The 23266-nt window shown below is 38.1% G+C and overlaps 2 protein-coding genes across 2 annotated transcripts; one reads left to right on the top strand and one right to left on the bottom strand.

The window, feature by feature from the left end:
- Window positions 1–5051: 5051 nt before the first annotated feature.
- LOC103453991 (delta(14)-sterol reductase) lies at window positions 5052–10374 on the bottom strand. The gene is made up of 13 exons (XM_029092817.2): window positions 10143–10374; window positions 9926–10043; window positions 9730–9800; window positions 9007–9063; window positions 8339–8430; window positions 7674–7721; window positions 7159–7279; window positions 6837–6883; window positions 6338–6419; window positions 6027–6103; window positions 5811–5930; window positions 5462–5536; window positions 5052–5378 (listed from the first exon to the last, which is right to left on the bottom strand). The coding sequence occupies exons 1-13, from the start codon at window positions 10188–10190 to the stop codon at window positions 5225–5227; spliced, it is 1110 nt and encodes a 369-aa protein (XP_028948650.2). The 5' UTR covers window positions 10191–10374; the 3' UTR covers window positions 5052–5224.
- Window positions 10375–11650: 1276 nt separating this feature from the next.
- Window positions 11651–15032, top strand: LOC103414721 (gamma-tocopherol methyltransferase, chloroplastic-like). Its single transcript, XM_029092547.2, has 7 exons — window positions 11651–11917; window positions 12016–12384; window positions 12487–12659; window positions 13542–13646; window positions 13951–14154; window positions 14360–14462; window positions 14661–15032. Exons 2-7 carry the CDS (start codon window positions 12021–12023, stop codon window positions 14762–14764), a joined length of 1053 nt encoding a protein of 350 aa, XP_028948380.2. The 5' UTR covers window positions 11651–11917; window positions 12016–12020; the 3' UTR covers window positions 14765–15032.
- The last annotated feature ends 8234 nt before the right edge of the window (window positions 15033–23266 follow it).

Raw genomic sequence — 23266 nt, 5'->3', positions numbered from 1 at the left:
TTACTATCTCCCCCATGATGCCCTATGATGGGGTCCACTTATCCGCTTAGAGAGTTACATATCGAGGAAGGGCTAATGATGTAAGGAAGTGGGATGAATTTTGCAGTGTAGTTAGATGAGGGAGTGACAATGAGTTTTTGAAGTTTTGTTTTTCTTTGTTTCATGTAAAGGGCAAAATAGGGAATTCCTTGTAAGATTTTTCCTTGATGGTCCTAAATTAAGCAAATGGATGATCCCAAATGAATCGCCCTTCATGAAGCTTTTTTATCTTTCTCAACAAAATAGAGAATTACTTGTAAAAATTAGAATTCCGTGGCCTGACTTTTGTATACATTATACATTGGGCCTTGTACTTTTGTGTTTTTGTGAAATGTTGCAATGCGTTTGTGGGATGAATGCTGGTAAATGGTAATGCATCTCGTATCGCGACACACAACGTTAAATTTGGCTTTAAAATAAGTAAGACAAATTTTCCAACGATAAGTTGACTTTAGTGACATTCGTCCACTCATTTCAAAGTCAGCTTATCGTTGAACGCGGCAAGACGATGTGCATCCCTCCCACTTATTAATTCTTCACTCTCACTTTTTTCGTTCTTCATGTCTCTCACTCTCTCTTTTTTCGTTCTTCACCTCTCTCTCTCTCTCTCTCTCATCTCGATTTGTGTACATTTTTATTAGGTCGGTTGACCGAGTTTTGGGTTGGTGAGAGATTGTTCATACATCCACTGTCCATTCACAAATGAATTAGTATCTCTCTTGCTTTAACGCTTATTGGAAAAAGAGATGGCAAATAATAAGCTAACCATACGCAACGCAAAGTTTGACAAGTACCCCTACCTACCCATGATTCATCACATTGCCTTTAGCTTTAGGTGCCCCCTCTCTCTCTCCCTCTCCTTTTAATAGAGATCCCGCTCCACTGTTCACAGAACGGAATTGAGTATCTTCGTAATGTATGTAGGACGACCATGTGTTGTCTCCATAGCATCGCATACATCATACAACCAAAAAATTGACATAAAGGAAAGTATGATGGCATCACGATATCCCGCTCCATGAACATTACAGTGAAATCCCTGCTAAGAATAACAAGTATATAACCCTATATGATCTGTCTCGCTCAAGATAAATGAGATTCGTGGCACATCAGTATATAACCAGGCAAGATCGACAAGTCCGCATGCACGTACATTTGTCCAGCTTCAAAGCCAAAACAAATTGGATTAGGGTTATTAATTTTGTATTAAATATTAGATTAGGGCATTAATCAGTATCGAATTTGATGATCAAACATTCAAAATACAAATTGGTAAGACCGCTGTATGAAAAGAAGATGCTTTAAACGTCCGTCTATCTAAAAGTGAGTGTAGTTGCTTACTGCAAACTACATCACCATCTGCATGTGAAGTGCGTGGAATCGGTGGAAAACCTTTATTGAATGGTAGATGATGAATCACGCATTCTGAATGTGATGAAATCAATACCTTCTTTCTTTGCTGTAAAAGACAACCCTAATCATGCATAGTTTATTGTTATAATTATTGAAAGAGAACCACTAATCATGTTTTTGAAGTCCGAAAAATGAGAAATTCTTGCATTCAGCTGTCGTGAATACGATAACACAATCCAGGTGTGCCTGAACTGAGTACTACAAGGAGGGGCCCATTTCTTCTGAGGTTGTTTAGTTCATTAACCCAAAACCCTATTCATGCATAGTTTACAGTTATAATTATTGAAAGAGAACCACCAATCATGTTTTTTAAGTCGGAAAAATAAGAAATTCTTGCATTCAGCTATCTATGTATACAATAGCACAATCCAGGTGTGCCCGAATTGAGGACTACAAGTAGGGGCGCATTTCTTCTAAGGTTGTTTAGTACATAACCCTAAATCCTATTCATGCATAGTTTACTGTTATAACTATTGAAAGAGAACCGCCGATTATGTTTTCGAAGTTGGAAAAAAGAGAAATTCTTGTATCCATCTATCTGTGTATACGGTAGCACAATCGAGGTGTGCCTGAACTGAGGACTACAAGTAGGGGCCCATTTCTTGTGCAGTTGTTTAGTAGATTAACCACAAACCCTAATCATACATAGTTTACTATTATAATTATTGAAAGAGAACCACAAATCATGTTTTTCAAGTGAAAAAAAAAAGAAGAGAAATTCTTGCATCCAGATGTCTGTATATACGATAGCACAATCGAGGTGTGCCCAAACTAAGGACTACAAGTAGGGCCCATCTCTTGTGAGGTTGTTTAATACTTTAATGGTCGTACGCAATAATTTCTCTTTAAATACAAAATGCTTAAGATGTGAAAGAGCTCTAGAGGTGACACCTAAAAAGAGAGGTAAAGTGGGACCCATCAATATAAAGCATACTAGAGGTGCTCAGAGACCTACTAAGAGTGAGGATCATCGTCGGATCCTCTTTGTGAGGATTCAAGGGATCTTCTAATCACATTCGTTCATCGTACATTGTACGATCATTTTTTGTCAGGTACTATTTATATTCAATTTTAAATAAAAAATTTACAATGATTTATGACCGCACGATGTACGATAAACAGATGTGATTTAAGGATCATCCTGGTACTTTTTCATCATGTAACCAATTTTTTAATGTTTGACCTTAAGGTAACTCACACTAAGAGGTGCCTTAAATGATTTCAAAAGGTTTAGGTTTCCTACATTATAAGACGAAGTTTGTCAAGTATGGACCGACTCATTACATAGATTGGGACCTACGACTTATGGTTAAAGAATCAACAACTATGAATCTCGGCCTATGTTATAAGGTACTTTTTGTACAAGATATTGTAATAATATAGTTCGATAACTCTTTTAATGTATGGCTCATTTGAAAGTGATTTTGGGAGAGTTATAGTCACTTATGACTCATGAGAAGAAGCACTTTTGATGTCCTTCTCGATAAAATCACGTGCTTCTAGATAAAATCGATTAAAAGTAATTTTTAAGTGATTTTATGAAGAAGTATCTCTCTTGTCATTTTGTCTAGAAGTGATTAGGGCCTTCATAAATTCACTTCCAAACTGGTTATAGTTACTTTCACCTGGTTTAGGTGGACACACGTTGAGGAAGATATAACTTACCATCTTACTTATTATTATTTTTATGAGTTTAAATTTCAAAATTTGTATTTATTCATTACACAAATCTTAAAATTTATAATTATAATAAATATAACATGAACATCACCATCATCAATTGAGGATAGCAAAAAAATTATTTTCCAAGTTTTCCAAAAATTGGAAACAATAAAAAATAATAATGTACACAACTGTAAGCAACTCTCTCTCTCTCTCTATTTGCGTAGGTCCCAGCCAAGGACAATTAGGCACCGACTGGGTCCACAACACACTCTCTCTCTCTCTCTCTCTCTCTATATTTGCGTAGGTCCCAGCCAAGGACAATTAGGCATCGATTGGGTCCACAACACACAATCTCTCTCTCTCTATTTGCGTAGGTCCCAGCCAAGGACAATTAGGCATCGACTGGGTCCACAACACAACATCTTCCTCCTCTTTTCCCTTGTTTTATTGAAGGGGACCACTTTTCCAATGAAACGTCATCACATTCACGGGTTGTTTGGTACCTCATCATTACGTCATCCCCCATCCCCGCCTTGGTGTTAATTTACATGCATGCCCTTTCACGGCCTTAATGCATAATATTGGCCAGAATAGGTTGACAGAAAGAAACATCCGATTCCCTCCTCCCTTTTTTACTTGGAAGATGCTTGGTTGTCTTAAAGTAGAATCGTTTTTACAGACAAATCACGTTTAATATGTGTATCCTTTTATTTTGTTTTTAACTTAATGAGTAAAGGTCTTTCGTTTTTTATGTGAATTTGATTCTCGTATATAGGAATCAGACTGTTTGAGTGCAGTTTTTATAACTTTGAGATAAATATGGTGAGTTTAATAGTTATATGAGTCATTGGACTTGATATTTTGATTTTCTTAGTGAGTTTGGTTCCAATTTATGAGAATCAAATCCGACATATAGATGACACTTTATCACAGTAGCGAAAAGCAATAATGTCTATGCACTGTAGTGAATGTCAATTCCTACCTATCAACTTCCCTCTAATATTTAACAATTTAACTAATTAATACTATCGTTTGTAAAAACAAATCCAATGTGTATGGGCCCAACAAGAGAGGCTAACAAACCGTTATTACGGTTAAGAAAAAATTACTCAATACGTATAAAGAATAAAATATTAAAAGATAGATAATGATGACAAAAGGATGAGAAAAGGGAGAACACCCCACCACCACCGCTCTTTAGTTATTCTGTGGGTGTGTGGATTTGCTTTCTCAACTACCAAGCAACCCTACAACCATTATAAAATACCCTTCTCTTCTCACTAGGTTATGGCTCATTGACTTTTAGGTGACCATTTTTCGTTTGGTTAGGGCCACATTTGCACCTCCATTAAATATATTAAATCTAATTTTTAACACGACACTTGTATTATTATTAAATTTGTATTAGATTATATGATTAAATATAAGGGCATATCATATCATTACTCCCCAAAGGTAAAAGGTAAGCCGCATGGACTAGTCTTAAAAAAACATGCAAACATAGGTTAAGTCAGTCGATCAGAAAAGTACATTCTCTTACATCTGAGTTTGAATTCTTCCGGCGATTAAAGTAGTCTTATTATCGATCTGTTAAAAACCAAAAGACACGTAATAATTGTGGGCCAAATAGCCCAAGCCAAGCCCACATTAGAATCTTGATGTTAACCAGTTTCTTATACCTATTACCTCAAAACAATGAGGAAAATAAATTAGCACTTTCTTAAAAAAAGGCCCAAATCGTGGATGGAATACGCCCGCGTTTAGTTTTCCTTCAACTGACATGAACAACGAACGTATCGGCTTACTTTTAGTCTAGTGATATTCTTACAACTGATTAGAGAGTTAATTCGGACCTTTCAGTTCACGGATGTGGATCTCGGACCTATGAATGGGATATTCCCGAAACTCACAAAGATAGTTAAATGTGCAGGCACTTCGTCAAAAAGGACGCACTACGTTTTTCTGAAATAACTCAACAGTCACGATGATTTTTCTGAAATAACTCAACAGACACGATGAAGTGCATTTTTATAGTACAAACAAGAAAGTATGAGCTCCACTGCAAAGTTAAACTTGATGAGAGTTAACAAGTGCAGAGTCAGGAAGCTTAATAAACATAAGGTAATATTCTCCATGGAACAAGCCGGCAGTATTCGGCCCAGATCTCTCTGTACTTCTCAGCACAACGAGCTTCGTCTCGTCTTTCTCTCCATATGAGCAGAATAAGAAGATAAATTGGATAGAAGTATGGAACTGGGGAACTGCAAAATGGAACGGCATATCAAATGGAGAATCGTTTTGTAAGGAACTTGTAGGAGCATTTTTGCAGGAATAGCGAAACTACCTTATCCCGCAAGGTAAGCTGAAAGACAGTGCAAGTAACAAGTCCCCGAGGTAATTACAGTGTCTTGCAATTCCCCTGCACCAAAAGAATCAGAATGTGGATGATGAACTTTGTATTCAAGTCACCGTATCATTCATTTTTTCTTTCTTCTCATCTCTATTTCCTTATACCTCTAGAAGTACCAGAATTGATTCTACATTGTCCAAAATAATATCTTCGGATGGTGATGTTCGTCCAGTTACGATTTTGTTTACTTTTATCAGTTTATATATGTAGAGATCAGAAGACGGTTGACAATAATGATGAGAAAAAGAAAGGAAGATAAAGAATGTGATTGATGGAACCTTACCAATAACCAGAAGCAAGCAACTTTCCCCCAATGACCCTACAGGGCTTACCCCATATGGGTGCTTTGGGATTCTTCTTAAAGACGTGCTTTTGCTTGTTGGCTCCTCTGAATACAAGGTACCTGACCAGTATGGAAATGAAAAGTTTAATGTTGGCAAATGCACAAAGAGTAATTATGTTATAAAGCTTCAAACCCCAACTACAAGGGGAAGATTACCCAATCAGAAATGTCAAGCAATTTGCTACGACAGCCACTGTTCCTAACTCCACCTTATTGCTCAGAAGCCACCATCCCTTTACCAAAGGAAATGACAATGCAGATATTAACAACAATGAAGAATATAACGGCCAAGGGTTTTGGTTTTGCTACCAAATATGATTTATCTTTTACAGTGCTGACAATAGAAAAACTGAGTTCTCAACCGAAGTGTATGGAAGCACCAGAAATCAAGTCTTTAGTGTGCACAAAAATGTGTCTGGGTGCAAAAAACCAGTTGAGCTATCTAAGCTCTAGTTCAGGCTACATGCCTGGATGCTGAAAGTGAACGGAATCCAGACTAGATCTCCAAATACCAGCATGAAGCCCAGTCTCTCTGCGATTATGTCCCATCTGTAAAGGGCAAACCATGTAAAAATAAATCGAATATGAAAAGACAAAACATATAATGGCCTCAAATTGACAAGTTGCGCAATCATCAAAAAGACAATGAAAGGGAAGCATGAAGAAATATAGCTGAACAAACATAATGAATTCTTTCCTCACTGTCCAAAGATAAAAAATAAAAATGAACATACAACTAGAAGTACATAGGAACAAACAAAATAAATGGCTAAATCAAGCAATCCGGAAATGACAAAAGATACAATCAGAATTGTGTCTCAGGCTTATTTTCAGAGAATGTGTATGAGGCAGATTCTGCTAGGGGAAGCATATTGTGAAAAGATATTTGATAGTGCAAAAGAAAACAGTGGCACAGGATAAAACTAAATAGGATTATTCAGCTAGACGTTATGGTAATTTTCTTACGTGGAGGTCATGTACTCCTCATGAACAAAGTAGTCCAAGATGTATAACTGAAAAATAAAAGAGAGAAAATGACAGAATCTTCAGCAATCACTTGCAACAAGTAAAGAATATTTATACTTATACAAATGTGAACATACATCTGTCCTTACATGTGCACACACACAGAGCAGGAAGGAGAAATGTGCAAGTGGAGGACAAGGGTTGCGTGCTTAATTTCCTATCATAGTATGGGTGATGATGCCCACATGATAATTTTGTACGCACCTCATATTAAAACGTGTAGAGAAACAATATACATAAATAATGTAAGGTCCCAGATTACCGCACAAAACAACTGGAAAAGGATCATTGATTGACTCAAGGTACCATCTTGAACACTTCTGGCGAGAACCGAAAGGTTGATAAATAGCCAGCCCATCATTCCAGCTCTAACAAAGAAAAATCTGCAAAAGAGAATCTCTCTTTGTTATATATATATATATATATCTCATTAATATCAGGCTAATTTTGTCTCAGTTATGCAAGTAGGTATAAAATGTAATAGCAATCCGAGGAAATGGTAAAATTATGAGGACCAAGCTCTGGCCAAAAATAAGAGGAAACATGGAAGAAATATAGAAAAGGAAAGTAGTCAAACTCAGACTGCAGTAAGAGATGGGGAACTATTGTACAGAAGGGGCAGGGGAAAATTTCAGGTAAGAAAGATAATAAAGGTTTGAAATCAAAAGTAATTATTAAGACATTAACAAAAAGAGATTGTTATGACCATAGTAGTATACTAACTTTATGGGTGTGTGTTAGAACATGTCATGAATATTTGAAGACTGGATTACGTACTTGAGGTCAATGCCCATAAACTGAGGATTAAGCTGTATTCCAAACCACCTATTAAACATAGTAAGAGTGTCCATATCAATTAACTGGAAGATGCATTTGACAAGGAGTTGAAGTAAAATACAGAAAATGCACACTTCAATTTTAAGACAATAAAAGAAAGAGTAGTCAAGCATCACATTGCAGATGATGAAGCAGTGAAGACAAAAATAATCAAGATAGTAATCTATTTCTGTTTGTTCTAAACCACAACACAGGGATTCTTTTCGGCGGTCAAAAGATTATTTGACAAATCTGCTTTTGAATCAAAACCCTTTTAAATAATTAAAGTATGTGAATTTCAGAACAGGGGAATTTTCAGGTTGTTTAATCATGCAGATGGCAGAGACTCCAGGATAGGAATGATAAGACAGGTTTCACGGTATCAGTATTAAAAACCCTCTATAAATCCGCTTCTAACACTTTCTTTATACATTTTCATCTAATTGAGAAAATGGAAATATTCTCATAAGGGAGGCAAAAACAATTTTTTTAGAAAAACCACTATATACATGTTTTTTTCTTATATTTATAAACAAATTTTACCAGTTGGTATATCGTATATGAATATAAACCATTTCACCCAATGGAGATCACATGGAATGAGTTAGACAATATGTTTAAACTACCAGTCCTCAAGAAGGTTCCCTGTGACATGAGGCTTCAGGGAAGAACCCCGGTTGGTCGACTTGCAGCCCGCAGCGTAAAGTACCATTGTGACCTAACATAATACACATTTAAAAGAAACAAAGGCATATCAATTAACATAAGTATTGATAAGAGAAGAAAACCTAACAATAATGATCTACCACTCATCCACTGAAAATGGAAGATATGGTTAAATAAAAGTTAATGTGAACAAGTGATTTTATTCTTTACCATGTGGGGTCCCATAAAAGGTAAATGCAGCATACATTAATATGAAACACTACTTGAAAGCTGATATTTTTTATCCATATATCTTTGCATGCCAGAATGACGTAATTATTCTCCCATCCAATTAATTTCATAATGAAGTTTTGGCTTATCTTTGGTCTTTCAAAGTGAACACTCTCCCAGTTACAATGAGGTTGTGGCAATGCCAATATGGAATCTCTTCCGCATGAGAGCAAACCAGAAACATTGATAGGCTCGCTTTTTAACTCATAACGTTCGTCTGAGTTGATAGAAAGATAGTTTTATCTTAAACAATCATACCAAGATTTATGCACACACTTTACCATCTGTGACATTACTGTCCGTTTCAAATGCTATAACTGGAACATAGAAAACTATGTGAATAGATTCCCTATCTTACCAGAACACTAAACAGAAAAGTTGTTGACAACAGCTCGAGTCCTCTATCTGATATTGCCTGCAAACAGTCTTATGATGTTAATACACTCATTCGAAATTGGAGCGACACTAATAACAAAAATTTGGCAACTATAATCTCCAAAAGTTTATTTGCACAACTTTGAGAGAGAGAGAGAAAGTTTATTTGCACAACTTTGAGAGAGAGAGAGAGAGAGAGAGAGAGAGAGAGAGAGAGAAGAGAGATGTAACACTGAAAGCAGCTAAACTATGTATTATGATGGATTGATTTTGATAAGTTTAGAGAATGGATGAATTTAGATGCATGTGGAAAAAAACTTCTACTTCCCAGTATGCATCAACCCCATTTGGGTTGCTTAATTGATTTGTCTTAAATAACAGTTTATATCATTAAAAAAATTTCCAGTATGTGGGTTGTGAAATCATCTTCAATTCCACAACATGATCGATTGCAAGTGTAATTTCACAACATATTTGAACAAAAATTGGAGTTAAACTGAGCATAGTGGCTTTCTTGGATTCATACAGCTGACTTAGTGGGATAAGGCTTTGTTGTTGTTGTTGTTCTTGTTGGATGTAAATATGAACAAGCCATTAAGTAGAACCTCAAGAACAAAAACCAAATCACCACAGCATCAACACAAATGGTCAGTACAACGAAATTAACAATCCGAAAAACCACATTGAAGTAGGAGTGACCACATACAGTAAGCGATACGATATCCATCTTAGCGCCGACCCCAAGAAGCCCAACCAGCCACAGAAGTGATAGCAGACCTTACAAATAAATAAATACAAGTTTAAAACACATCAAACTCTCCAAACAAAGGCACACCAGCTTCATACAAGCATTTAAACAAACAGGTAATGTGCACGAGTAAGGATGCATTCAAAAAACACACCATTGCATCGATAATGAAGCCGAGAGCCATCCGGTAGGGTGGCTCCGGGGACAAGTTTTCCGGGCAGTAAAGATCCAGCAATGGCCAAGTAAGTGAAGAACAATGCCAGGATAGCAACCTGAATATTACGGATCAAGAAATTGATTAAATTAATAATTAATTAGCGTAAGTGGGGATTAAGGGGAATGGTGAGATGGATTAAGAGAGGGGCACTTACAGAGGTCCATGAGGGAATTAGGAGGTGTAGAAGATGATCCAGATCCATGATTGAAGAGAATGAGAGCTGCTCAAGTAGCTCTGCTCCTTACTGTTTGACAGCAATGACACTCCTTTTGCTTATCGGAGCTCGCCTCACTTCTTATCATTTTTAGTAAATTACATTTGACCATCCTAATTTTGGGTTAAATAACAAACTCATACCCGCTCAACCTTTCTATCCCACCTATACTAATTTAGGAAGGAGGATTTTTTTCTTTCATTTGTTTTTTTGAACATTATAATGTCGTACATTCATTTACGAATTCGTTGTAATGTCAGACCTAATTAATCCATTAATATGACTGTTATTTGATAATGTGTAAATTACATGTGATATTTTTACTGATGTGATGTCAAATTTGTGTCATGTAGACAAAACTAATTAAAATTTATAGAACTCTTATCGGATTGGATATGAGACCATCTGGTGAGTTAAAGATGCTTCCTTCTGAAGGTTACAATCAAAGAAGCTAATTGTTGTAAGACTGGTAAATTGATATTATGCAAAAAATTCAAGTGCTTCAAAAACAAAAATCATATTTTTCAACGAGACGAAGAGAATGGTACCCTTCTTGAGGGCTAACACACTGTGGTTTGGTTGGAAAATATCATAAAATGTGACTGGTCCGCGGAAAAACTGGAAAACTCGTCGAAAACGGGGTAAAATTTAAACGTTCATAATTTCTTCAATACTCAACGAAATTGATTGATTTTAAACAAAAAATCGTACTTCTCGACGATACGAAGAGAATGCTAGCTTTCTCGATGGCTAACTCGCCGTGGTTTGGCTGGAAAACGGCTCAAAAGTGATTGTCTTAGTCTCATCAAGTTAGCCACTTTCAAGACGTTTTTTAGTCACTCGATTTCGTTGAGTATTGAAAAATTTATGAATGTTTAAAGTTTATCCAGTTTCCGATGAGTTTTCTAGTTTTCCCATGGACCAGTCACCCTTTAGGCTATTTTCCAGCCATCTCTGGCAACCATTGGGCTTCCAAATAGGTATAATCTTATTCAACACTTTTCTATATTCATTTTGATATATTATGGGTCGAATTTGATTAAGAAACGATTAAGTTATGAAACTTTGAAAATTGCCCAAATTTCCAGCAAAAAATCTCAGTTTCTTCGGGATTACTTAACAGAGTTTTTAACGAAATGACCAAAATAATAGATGGTGGACAATCTCAATGACCATTTCTATTGATTTTCAATCTCATAGACCGAAGTGTTGTGTTATGCAAATTTCAGGGACTATTTTGGTTAAAAAGCCAAAAAGAATATAAATACGAGTCTCTCAAAGTAAGATTTTCTAGGAATCATTCGCAATTTCATGTTTTTAGCACAACCAATGTTTTATAATGTTAATACATAAATTGTGCCAAAAAAACGTAAGGTAGCGGAAATTCCATGATCACACTTTTAAAGAGTCTCAATATTACTAAAATGAAACATTTTTTGTCAACACAGTCGACTTATGATTTTTTTTTTTTGGAACAGTCGACTTATGATTTTTTATCAAAATAATTTTGTGTGCAATTTAAAACCAAAATCGCATCGATGTCGTCATCGTCACTATTTTATCCCGACATGGTTTCTCAAGAGCCACCAACTTTCCAAATCCCTCGTTATCATCCGCTCTCTCACTCTATCTCCCTCATCGAGCTTCTGCTGGTAGAGCTGCAGCGTCGCAAAACCCTATAACAGAGGACTGATTTGCTAATTAAAATCTTCAAGGTGGTTTCTGCCACAAACAATTCACTCTGTTGGGTTTTTCTTATATTTTTTGGATTTTAATTTTTGATCTGTGAGTTTTAATAATTTGTTCTGTTTAGTCCCGATGGCATGCGTGTCGTACCAGACGGCTGGATTATCATCGTCGACGACGACACGAGCAGTGCTGCCTCGCATGTGCTACCGTCTCAATCGTGCGAGTACAGTCGTGGACGGAGCGAACTCCAGGAACAGAGGATTGAGGAGACTGAACGCGGTGGCGGAGACGGCAGCGATGGAAGCAGTGGAGCTGAAGAAGGGGATTGCTGAGCTGTACGACGAGTCGTCTGGCTTGTGGGAGAACATCTGGGGCGACCACATGCACCACGGATACTACGACCCAGACACCGACGTTTCGGTCTCCATTCCCGACCATCGCGCCGCCCAGATTCGCATGATCGACGAGGTCCTCCGATTCGCCGGCATTTCTGGTCACTCTCCTTCTATCATATCTTTTTATTGTGGGTGATTTGATTAATTAATGATAGTTTTCGGGTAAAAGTGTAATTTAAATTTGTAATTGGTTTTTGCAGAGGAGCCCCCAACTAGACTTCCTAAGAATTTGGTGGATGTGGGATGTGGGATCGGGGGGAGCTCCAGATATCTGGCTAGTAAATATGGGGCCAATGCCAAAGGCATCACCCTCAGCCCTGTGCAGGCCGAAAGGGCCAATGCTCTTGCTGCTGCCCAAGGGTTAGCCAACCAGGTAATCCCCACCTTATCGGTTGGTTAAGCTGGAATCCGATTAATTGGAACACTTTTTTTTGTAGGAAGCACTTCTGCTCGAGTGCTTTTGTTAGAACTTCTTTTGTGAGAAGCACGCTGTAACTTTTTACTACTGATCTATTGCTTTAGAGATTATTTAGATGTGTTTTTAAAATGATTCAAAATGTTTTTAGAACAAATTCGTAGTAAAAATGTAATTACATCATGAAAAAATACTTAACATGCTAGCACATATCTGATGATTCTTGCAGAAAGCACTTCAAGTGCTTTTGGAATCCAAATTTTTTTTATCTAAAAACGCTTTCAATCATTTTAAAAGCACATATAAACGAGCCCTTAATTATTGAAAAATAATTTTAAGATCTTTGCCAAAAAGAGAAAGCAGCTTTTTACTCTTCCAAAAGTAGTCCCCAAATAAAACCTGTTCATTTATCAGAGTTCCGGTCTCCAAAACCCTATGGTCAAAAAAATTATGGGCAATGACTGTTCGAAAATTCAACAGTAGAGGATAAAGTACAACATCAAAAGGTAAATAAACACAAACCGTTTGGATTAAATTCGTACGGACGATTACCACACTTTCCTTAGACTATGGGGTCTAGGAGAACGGATAATTATATTTTGGATCCATATGGGACCCATTTATGTGAGTAGGTACCCACGAATTCTTCAGTTTAACAGTTGCACCATATCTGTATTACAAGACTCGAATTGAATTTATGATTCACCATCAAACTGAAAGCATCTTTTTCCCTGACTCAAGTATGTGAACGGGTCCCAATGTAAGCTTTGGTCGATGATAGAGATGTAACATGTTCCATGACTCAATTAAATGAAGATAACTTCTGTTCATCATTTGCAGGCTTCGTTTCAAGTTGCAGATGCTCTGGACCAACCATTTCCTGACGGGGAATTTGATCTGGTATGGTCCATGGAGAGTGGAGAACACATGCCTGACAAAGCCAAGGTAATACCTCTTTCCACTGGACCGGTTTGATAATAGGGCAAGATTCGTAAAATTTATACGCTGCTGTTAATTGCACTTTTTGAATGCGGGCATGCATTGATATGTAGTCAAATATGCTATCGATGTCTTTAATATTGTTGATAATGTGAATTTACAATTGTCAATATGTGGTAAATACGATTGCATGATATGTCATCGTACTTTGTCCGCAAGTATAGTTAACTGCAACGTAGAAAGACTGTTAAACTCTTTGTATAAATACTTGCCCTAATATTCTCTTTGCTCTCTTTTTAAAACTGTGCAGTTTGTGAATGAGTTGGTTCGAGTTGCTGCACCAGGAGCAACAATAATTATAGTCACATGGTGCCACAGGGATCTTGGTGCTTCTGAAAAAACCTTGAAGCCAGATGAGAAGAGTCTCCTGGACAGGATATGCAATTCATTCTATCTTCCAGCCTGGTGTTCCACTGCTGATTATCTCAAATTACTCGAGTCCCACTCGCTCGAGGTAAATTACTTGCTCAAATATAGAAATGATTTTCCTAGATCCATATTACAAGCATGTGCATGGGGAGAAAATGGGCTTGCGGAAATGACTTCCTGCTCAAATATTGGCTGGACTAAATCCCTTCAAAACATGTCAAGTCTTTTTGATCTAACAACTCAGTGTCTCTACATCAACCTGCAATAACATCTGAAACCTTCCATGGCAGGACATCAAGGCGGAAGATTGGTCCCCTTATGTTGCCCCGTTTTGGCCTGCAGTTATCCGCTCGGCATTGACATGGAAGGGTTTTACATCGCTGTTAGGCACCGGTACGAACTTAGCGTTTCTTCCCAATAAATTGTTTTGTGATGCACATTTCAAACTACATCAGTTGATTTCTGCACATTTCTATCTGTGGTTGCAGATACAGTCTCCGCTTTCATTTATTCCATCTATATAATTGTGTTTGTTGAACTCTTTTGGTCGAAAAGCCGGAATAATTGTGTTTCTTGATTTGAATTGAGCAGGCATAAAAACAATAAGAGGAGCATTGGTAATGCCATTGATGATCCAAGGATTCAAGAAGGACCTAATCAAGTATTCGGTGATTACGTGCCGAAAGCCGGAATAAACACTGCCGTATGAACGAGTTTTTATAAACTATGATGGCCAGAAACAGAATCAAAAGCTGCATCTAGTTCTTCCTCAATAATCTGTGCTGCTGAGCCACATTGTTTCGATTACGAAACAATTATTAGAGTGATCATACTTTAATTATTTGTGGCTCTTCTGGAAAGGCTTTAGACTTACTTCTGATACAATATTGTTTCTGATTAAGATAGGAAAATGAATGATTTGGAAACCTAATATATATATTGGAAATTTGATGTGGAGGATAACCAGGATTAAATATGTCATAAAACCAACTGTTATAAACAAATAAAAAGAATTGAACAAATGATTGGTCTGTGTTTACCTTGAATTTGAGATATTCGATGAATTTACTGTGAGTAAGGATTTTATGCCATTCAAAATCGGTTGTTATAAAAATATTCCTCATAATGAAAATAATGAATTCAAAATAATGATTCAAATATAATTTGAAAATAAGTTTTATTTCAAAACTTACACTGGAACTTATAATTGGTTTACTGACGATTGAGTCAGTAAATAAGAAAATGACTGATGAAAAGGATATTAGTGCACGCAGGCATCTTTGACATTTGAAAATTAGAAGTGTTTACAATTTTTGATTTCTTTGGGTAAAATATGAACTCAAAGAAAGCTTTTACTAAGAAATTATGGAAATTCCAAACTTGAAAACTTTCTCTTCCGTAGTCCACTTCTTATAGACTTGGACAATGTCTTGAAAGACTTGCTTTTACTATTTGGTGAATGATGACTTGCTTTCACTATTGATGAATAGTGAAGTTTGTTGGAATAATTGCTGCTTTTATTGTAGAAGCATGAGATGAATGTTTGAATGACTCCAAACTTTGTCAGGATCATTGGTTGGAACGTGCTAGCTGATCGAATAATTTCATGCTTTGTTGGAATTATTGGTGCGAATAATACCTGAACACTTCACATGGTGATTTTGGAAAGATGACTGAAATTTTCACATGACTCTATGCAAATCGGTCATGGGAATCTTGGTAGTCGGCCCACTTGACTGATTGTGTTTTTTGGCTTGCTGAGTTGGATGGTTGATGTGAGGATGTGTCTGAAGATTTGGAGTCTGCGGCTTCTTCTTCTTCAGTATGGAGTATCGTTGCTTTTGCAAGTAATTGTTGTGCTAAATCTTTAAGCTTAGTGGTTTTATTTTTCTTTGAGCCTGACGATTTGGAATACTTGACTATTCCTTTGAGGGATGAAGATGGACTAATGTTCGATAATGATTGTTTCGGGATGACTAGCAGTGATGGCTGTGCTGATTGTGCCGGAATGACTAGAAGTGGAGTAATGAAAAATTCGGTGAGGACCTGACTGATGGTCTTTTGATGGTTGAATTTATCCCACCACTTAAGTGATCTAACTCTGTAGACTTCACATGTTTCGACTTCATAATTCTACTTCATAATCCATGGGACTTTGTATTTGGCCATGAAAATTGGGAGAAGTGTAATTTTGTAGTTGAATCGGCTTCTGTCAAATTTCTTTTGGAAACTGGCGGATAAGGCCTGCATAAGTTCTTTTGATAGGAGACTGGCTGTTAGGCCATGAATTGACCACCATTTAAGGAATCATGCAGGAAAATTCAATTTGAAACTCTTGTCAAAATTAATGAAACATGAATGACTAAAATCTTAGTGGAGAAAGATGTTAGTCCATGCATCAATGTAATCAAAGTTGTTGATGCACAAAATCAGTGAGGACTTTGGTACAACAAAAAATGTTAAGTTTATAACCTTCGCTAGATTGCTCCGGTCACTAATGTGCATAAGTATGCAAATGGATAAAGACAGGGAAGCAAACACAAGATGTACGTGGTTCACCCAGATTGGCTACGTCCATGGAGTACAGGAGTTCTCATTAATTGTGAAGGTTTTACACAAGTACATAGGTTCAAGCTTTCCTTTAGTGAATACTAGTGAATGATTTAGTACAAATGACATTAGGAAATATTGTGGGAGAATGATCTCCTTTTATAGAAGAGAGTTTCTAGCTTTGTTTTGACATTGACACGTGTCATGTTGTGATTGGTTTCTAATGTTGACACGTGTTGTTATGATTGGCTTCTGATGTCGACACGTGTCGCGCTGTGATTGGCCTCCTGGTTTGAGGGAAACTCTTCTGGGTCCTTGACGGTATAACGTTGACCGGTGCTTAGTAGTTTCAGGATTGATCAAGTATGGTACAAACAGTGATCCCTTAAGTTCCCGAGTGAGGAAAACTCTTCGGTTGGGGACTTGCAAGATCCAAGCCGCTGAGTAATCATGAAACTTCTAAGTACCGAAGTGTGGTATCGTCTTCACTTGCCTTATCTGTCTCATAGGTAGATGTGACATCTTCTCTGGAAGTACTTTTCCTCCATCCAGGGGTGGTATCTTTAACCGGTGGAGATGCATAAGGTAATGTATCAATTTGACTTGAAGCTTACTTGTAGTTTCAGGCTTGGTCAAGCGCAATACAAACCATGTAGTAGGAGTCCCCCAAGTCGTCGAGCTAGGAGATTTGCCGAAAGAGGTGACAGACAAGGTAAGCAATCAGAGTTCCAAGCAATCAGTCCCAGATCAGAAGTTTGATTTCGAGTTCCGGCTGATTGTTCTCATTCTCCCTATCTTGTAGACAGCAAGAAGGATAAAGAGAAGAAAAAGGAGAAGAGATTATATGAGATACTTTTGCTTTTGAAGAAGTAACTTTCCACAAGCTTATTCTTAAACTGGGCTGGAGGGTTTTCTGGTTTCCTCCAGAGTATAAAGCCGACTCAAGAATTTAAGGGTCAAAACAAGTCCATCAAATCTAAAGTACGTTCAACCCTGATGATATGGGATACTTTTGCTGTTGACAAAGTAATGGATGTATCGGTACGTGTTCTGTTACGTTTGTCTCCACATGCTTCCTTGTATCTTTCTCACTTGCCCTATCTGTTCCTCAGACAGATGTGGTATCTTCTCTAGAAACATAAGATGTTGAAGATGAGTACTCGAGAGCAATGCCAAGTAAGTAATCAAGCAAGGGGTTCCAGGCAGTCAGTTCCTGACTGGAAGCTTGAGTCCAAGTGCTGACTGATTGCTCTCTTTCTCGTTGTCTTGCAGGTAAGAACAAGGCCAAAGGAAAAGACAGGGAAAAAGCATGATATGAGATACTTTTGCTTTTAACCCTGATGATATGAGATACTCTTGCTCTGGTGTGGCTTGTTTGCAGAGATATTATCGGAGGGAAAAGAAGCTGAGTATTTTGAGAGACTCTACTGAGAGTGCCCTCTCGGATGTGAAGAAAAGTTGAGCATTTTTTTTATTTGCAGGTCTGTCTGGCTGTGGAGGATGAAGGTCGACATATATAGGAATTGTCCCAAAAACGAGTGGTAACGTTGTTCCTTTACCCTTCTCGGTCATAGCAATGTAGTGGGAGCTGCAAGATTCACGTGTTTTAACTTTGTCAGAGCACTTTGAAAAAGTGGTCTATGGTATCTGGAAAGCTGATGTTACGTGTGAAGATTGCAAACAAGCTTTATCCAAGGAAATCTGGCTCTCGAAGTTCGAAGAGCGGTGCCTCTTCGGTTTTCGAGCAAGCAATCATGTCGACTTTCAAGATTCGGATAACGGTGCCTCTTCAATTTTTTAGAAAACAATCATGTTGGGAGTCTGGCTCTCGAGATTCGGAGAGCGGTGGTTCTTCGATTTTTGAGAAAACAATCCTGTTGGGAGTCTGGCTCTCGAGATTCGGAGAATGGTGCCTCTTCGATTTTTGAGCAAGTAATCCTGTTGGGAGTCTGGCTCTCGAGATTCAGAGAACGGTGCCTCTTCAATTTTTGAGAAAGCAATCATGTTGGGAGTCTGGCTCTCGAGATTCAGAGAACGGTGCCTCTTCGATTTTTAAGCAAGTAATCATGTTGGGAGTTTGGCTCTCGAGATTCGAAGGGCGGTACCTCTTTGATATTTGAGCAAACAATCTTGTTGGGAGTGTTTTCTCGAATGTGAGTAAAGGTTGGGCATTTTTGCCAGTTTGCCTTGCCACGGAGCACGGAGGTTGACACACATAGGGACTTTCCAGTTATCAAGCAGTAGTGTTGTTCCTTTACCCTTGTGGGTAATAGTATGGTAGCTGGACCTTCAAAATTTATTTGTCTAAACTTTGTCAGAGATTTTTGGCAAAGTTATCTGTGGTACCCGAGGAGCTGATGTTGCGTGTGGGATTGTCGACATATTTTACTCAGGAAAATCTGCTTCTCGAAATCCGGATAGTGGTGCCTCTTCGATTTTTGAACCAACGGCCTTGTTGCCCTTTCTTTTATAGGGGCACCAATTGTGTGCAAGAAGTACGTTCAGAGAGTTATTGCTTACATGAATTTTCCCTTTATTTTTGTACTTCACAGATTTATTACACCTCATTTCTCCTTCATCATTTCTGAGAATGTCTGGCCCATCCAACCGTCATTTTGACTTGAACTTTGGTGAAGAGGCAGCCATGCCTTCTCAAGACAACATATGGCGCCCATCCTTCTTATCCCCTACTGGTCCTCTTACCGTTGGGGACTCTGTGATGAAGAATGATATGATCGCTGCGGTGGTGGCCAGGAACTTTCTCACTCCCAAAGATAATAGACTACATTCCAAACGGTCTGATGAGTTGGTTGTTAAGGATTCTCTGGCTCTCAGTGTTCAGTGTGCAGGTTCTGTGTCTAATATGGCCCAACGCCTATTTGCTCGAACCCGCCTGTTTGAGACTTATCACTTCAGCCGCCAAGTTGAATCATTAGCGGCTGAAGTGATAAGTCTCAAACAGGAGATCATATGGCTCAAGCATGAGAATAAACAGTTGCAGATGATTGCACATAACTATGCTACGAACATGAAGACGAATCTCGACCAGCTGCAGGAATCTGATGGTCAAATTTTACTTGATCATCAGAGGTTTGTGGGTTTGTTCCAAAGGCATTTATTGCCTTCGTCTTCTGAGGTTGTACCGCGTAATGAAGCTCCAAATGATCAACCTTCGGTGCCTTTTCCTTCTGGGGTTCTGCCCAGTACTGAGGCTCCGAATAATCATCCTCCGGTGCCTTCTCTTTCTGGGGCTCTGCAGACTGCTGAGACTTATCCTGAGCAACCTTTATGAAGGCTCCATCTTGTTTGTTTATTTTGATTCATGTATATGTACATATTTGTAACTTATCAGAGATATCAATAAACAAGCTTTGCTTCATTTCAACGTATTGTGTGAAATACACCAAGGCCTTCTTCACTAAGTTCTTTGAATTTTTTTCTTTTGTTGAAGCTTGTATGTTGAAGCTTTATGAGTGAAGCATGTATGTTGAGGTAGTGCTCCCTTAATTTCCCGAGTGAGGAAAACTTCTCGGTTGGAGACTTGAAAAATCCAAGTCACTGAGTGATCGTGAGACTTCCGAATATCAATGTGCAGTAGCATATGGTAGGAGTCTCCCAAGTCTCCGATCGAGGGAGTTGACGAATGAGGCATTTCCTTTCTAAGTGGTAACCTAAAACTCCTCCTTCATATATATTTGTTATGAAAGTTGTTAGGCCCAAAGAAGATGAAGCCTAGACAAAAAATTTTTTTTTTCGAATTTTCAAATTTTCGAAAAAAAAATATTATATATATATATATATATATATATATTTTAAAGCTTTGTAGGTGAAGGTTTGGTGTTGAAACTTTGTAGGTGAAACTTTCAGGTTGAAGCTTTGTTGGGTACCATGAATTGATTTTGCTTCACACTATCTTGATCAAGATAGTGTGAAGCTTTTGTGGATGAAGCTTTTGTGGTAGGTGAAGCTTTTGTGGGTGAAGCTTTTGTGGGTGAAGCTTTTATGGGTGAAACATTTGTTGGTGAAACTTTTATGGGTGAAGCTTTTGTGGTGGGTGAAGCTTTTAAGGGTGAATCTATTGTGTTGAAGCTTTTGTAGGTGAAGCTTTGGAGTTGAAGCTTTTGTTTGGTACCATGAATTGATTTTGCTTCACACTATCTTGATCAAGATAGTGTGAAGCTTTTGAGAATTTGTAGTTGTCCTCCATTGATGAAACTTTTGTTGGTGAAGCTTTGTTAGATACCACGAATTAATTTTGCTTCACACTATCTTGATCAAGATAGTGTGTAGCTTCTGAGAATTTGTAGTTGTCTTCCATTAATGTAGCTTTGTTGAATTTCCTTTTTTTTTTTTTTGGAAAACTAGAAATTTGTTGAATTTCCCAATTTTTTTTTTGTTTTTTTGTTTTTGGGAAACTAGAAATTCGTTGAATTTCCCAATTTCCTTTTTTTTTTTTGTTTTTTTTTTGGGAAACTAGAAATTTGAAAATGTGGGAGAGACAACATATACAAATTTTGCTTCCACATTGTTGAGCAAGAGATTGCGTTGCAAGCCACACCTTGTAGCAGTTAAAGGTTTGGATGAACCATATAAATTGAATTTGCTTCGAACAGTTTTGATCAATAGTGTGTAAAGCTTTCTACGAGTTGTAATTGCCCTTCATTGATGAAACTTTTGTTGGCACCATAAATTGGTTTTGCTTCACACTGTCTTGATCAAGAGTGTGTGAAGCTTTTGAGAATTGTGGTTGCCCTCCATTGATGAAGCTCTTGTTGGCACCATAAATTGGTTTTGCTTCACACTATCTTGATCAAGAGTGTGTGAAGCTTTTGAGAATTGTGGTTGAACTCCTTTGATGAAGCTCTTGTTGTTACCATAAATTGGTTTTGCTTCACACTGTCTTGATCAAGAGTGTGCGAAGCTTTTGAGAATTGTGGTTGAATTCCTTTGATGAAGCTCTTGTTGGCTCCATAAATTGGTTTTGCTTCACACTATCTTGATCAAAAGTGTGTGAAGCTTTCTACGAGTTGTAGTGTTTGCATTGTTACAGATGAGAAATATCTGAAGTAGATGTAAAAGGGCTGAATAGCTTGATCTTCGTATGCCATGCACTGAAGTTGTTGTTGGCTTGCAATAAGACTTTGTTGGTGACTATAACTCTTGTTGGGCATAAGTGCTCCCCTAGTTGACACCCTGCCGTAGAGTCTATAAGTCTGTCTATGAGAGGAAGAGGAAAACTATCCTTCGGGCATCATTTTTTAGGTCGATGTAATCGACACACATTCTTCACAAGACCTTTGAAAGCTTGAGACTTTCCTTGGTCGGATTCTTCTTAACAAAGACAACATTTGCTACCCATGTTAGATAATTGACTTCGCGGACGAAGCATATGCCTTTGAGTTTTTCAACTTTTGCCTTCATTGCTTCGTATCGTTGAGCGTCATAAGATCTTCGCTTCTGACTCACCGGCTTGGTCTTGGGGTTAATACTCAAGCGATGACATATGATATCGGAATAGATGCCTGGCATGTCCTCGTATGACCAGGCGAAGACCTTAGTATTCTCTTGCAAAAAAAGATCAATGCCAACCGAATGGGTGGTGACAAGATGGTGCCAATCTTTACCATGCGATCTGGATAATCTTTTGAGATAGAAAACTTCTCTAACTCTTTAGCGGGTTGTGCTTGCTGGGTGAAAGAGTTGTCTCGAGGATCGTCGGGTTGACTGTTGCCATCGTGAAGATCCAAGTTAGCTTCGTCTGGGCTGGTCTTTATGACTTGGTCATGTATAGAAAGGGTTTCCTTGGGCACAGGCAGGTGATGTTGCTTGACCAAAGTGTTGTAACATGATCGTGCACTAAGTTGATCTTCTCTGATGTAACCATTGCCATAGGGGTTGGAAATTTCATCAACAACATATGTGTGGATACCATGGACTTGAGATCATTGATGCCTATGCGTCTGAAGATGACATTGTATGCCGTTGGGCAATCAACCACCAGAAAGTTAGTGGTAATGGTAGCTGTGTAAGGGCCTGTATCAATGGTGAAAGGTAAGTGTATGCTCCCTAAAGGTTGCACGATATCACCGGAAAAGCTTATCAGAAGAGAAATCGAGCAATCGAGCAAGTGTTTAGCTACATTAAGTGCTCTGAAAGCTTCAGCAAACATGATATTGACCGAAAACCCCGTGTCTACCAGGATTCGTCGTACTTCAAAATTGGCTATATGAGCCTCCACGATCAGTGAGTCGTTGTGAGGGTAGATAATACCTCTTTCTTCCTCTGGGTAGAAGCATATTGGATCCCAGTTAGGCTTTAGATACTTGCATCATCCCCTGATGTCTTCCACGTGAAACACTTAGTGGCCAGGCCTTAAAGCTCGTTCGTTGTTTTTCGTGGCCCTATTGGAAGATTCAGATATGGGTGTGCCACCGTTTATGGAATATATCACATTCACTTGGCTTTGGTTACGGTTATCCCTTGAAGGGTGAAAGAGGAATCGATCAATTTCTCCTTCACGCGCTAAAGCTTCAATATGATCGCGAAGGGTGATACATTTCTCGCCGTCATGGCCGTTATGCTCGTGGTAGTAACAAAATGTGCTCGTGTTCTTCGTGGGCTTGTAACCCAACTGCCTCGGCATTAGC

The sequence above is a fragment of the Malus domestica genome, chromosome 14 (assembly GCF_042453785.1).
Source record: "Malus domestica chromosome 14, GDT2T_hap1".
NCBI classification, from domain to species: Eukaryota; Viridiplantae; Streptophyta; class Magnoliopsida; order Rosales; family Rosaceae; genus Malus; species Malus domestica.
Note: the sequence above shows the minus strand (reverse complement) of the source record. Positions and strands in the feature narration are given on the sequence as shown.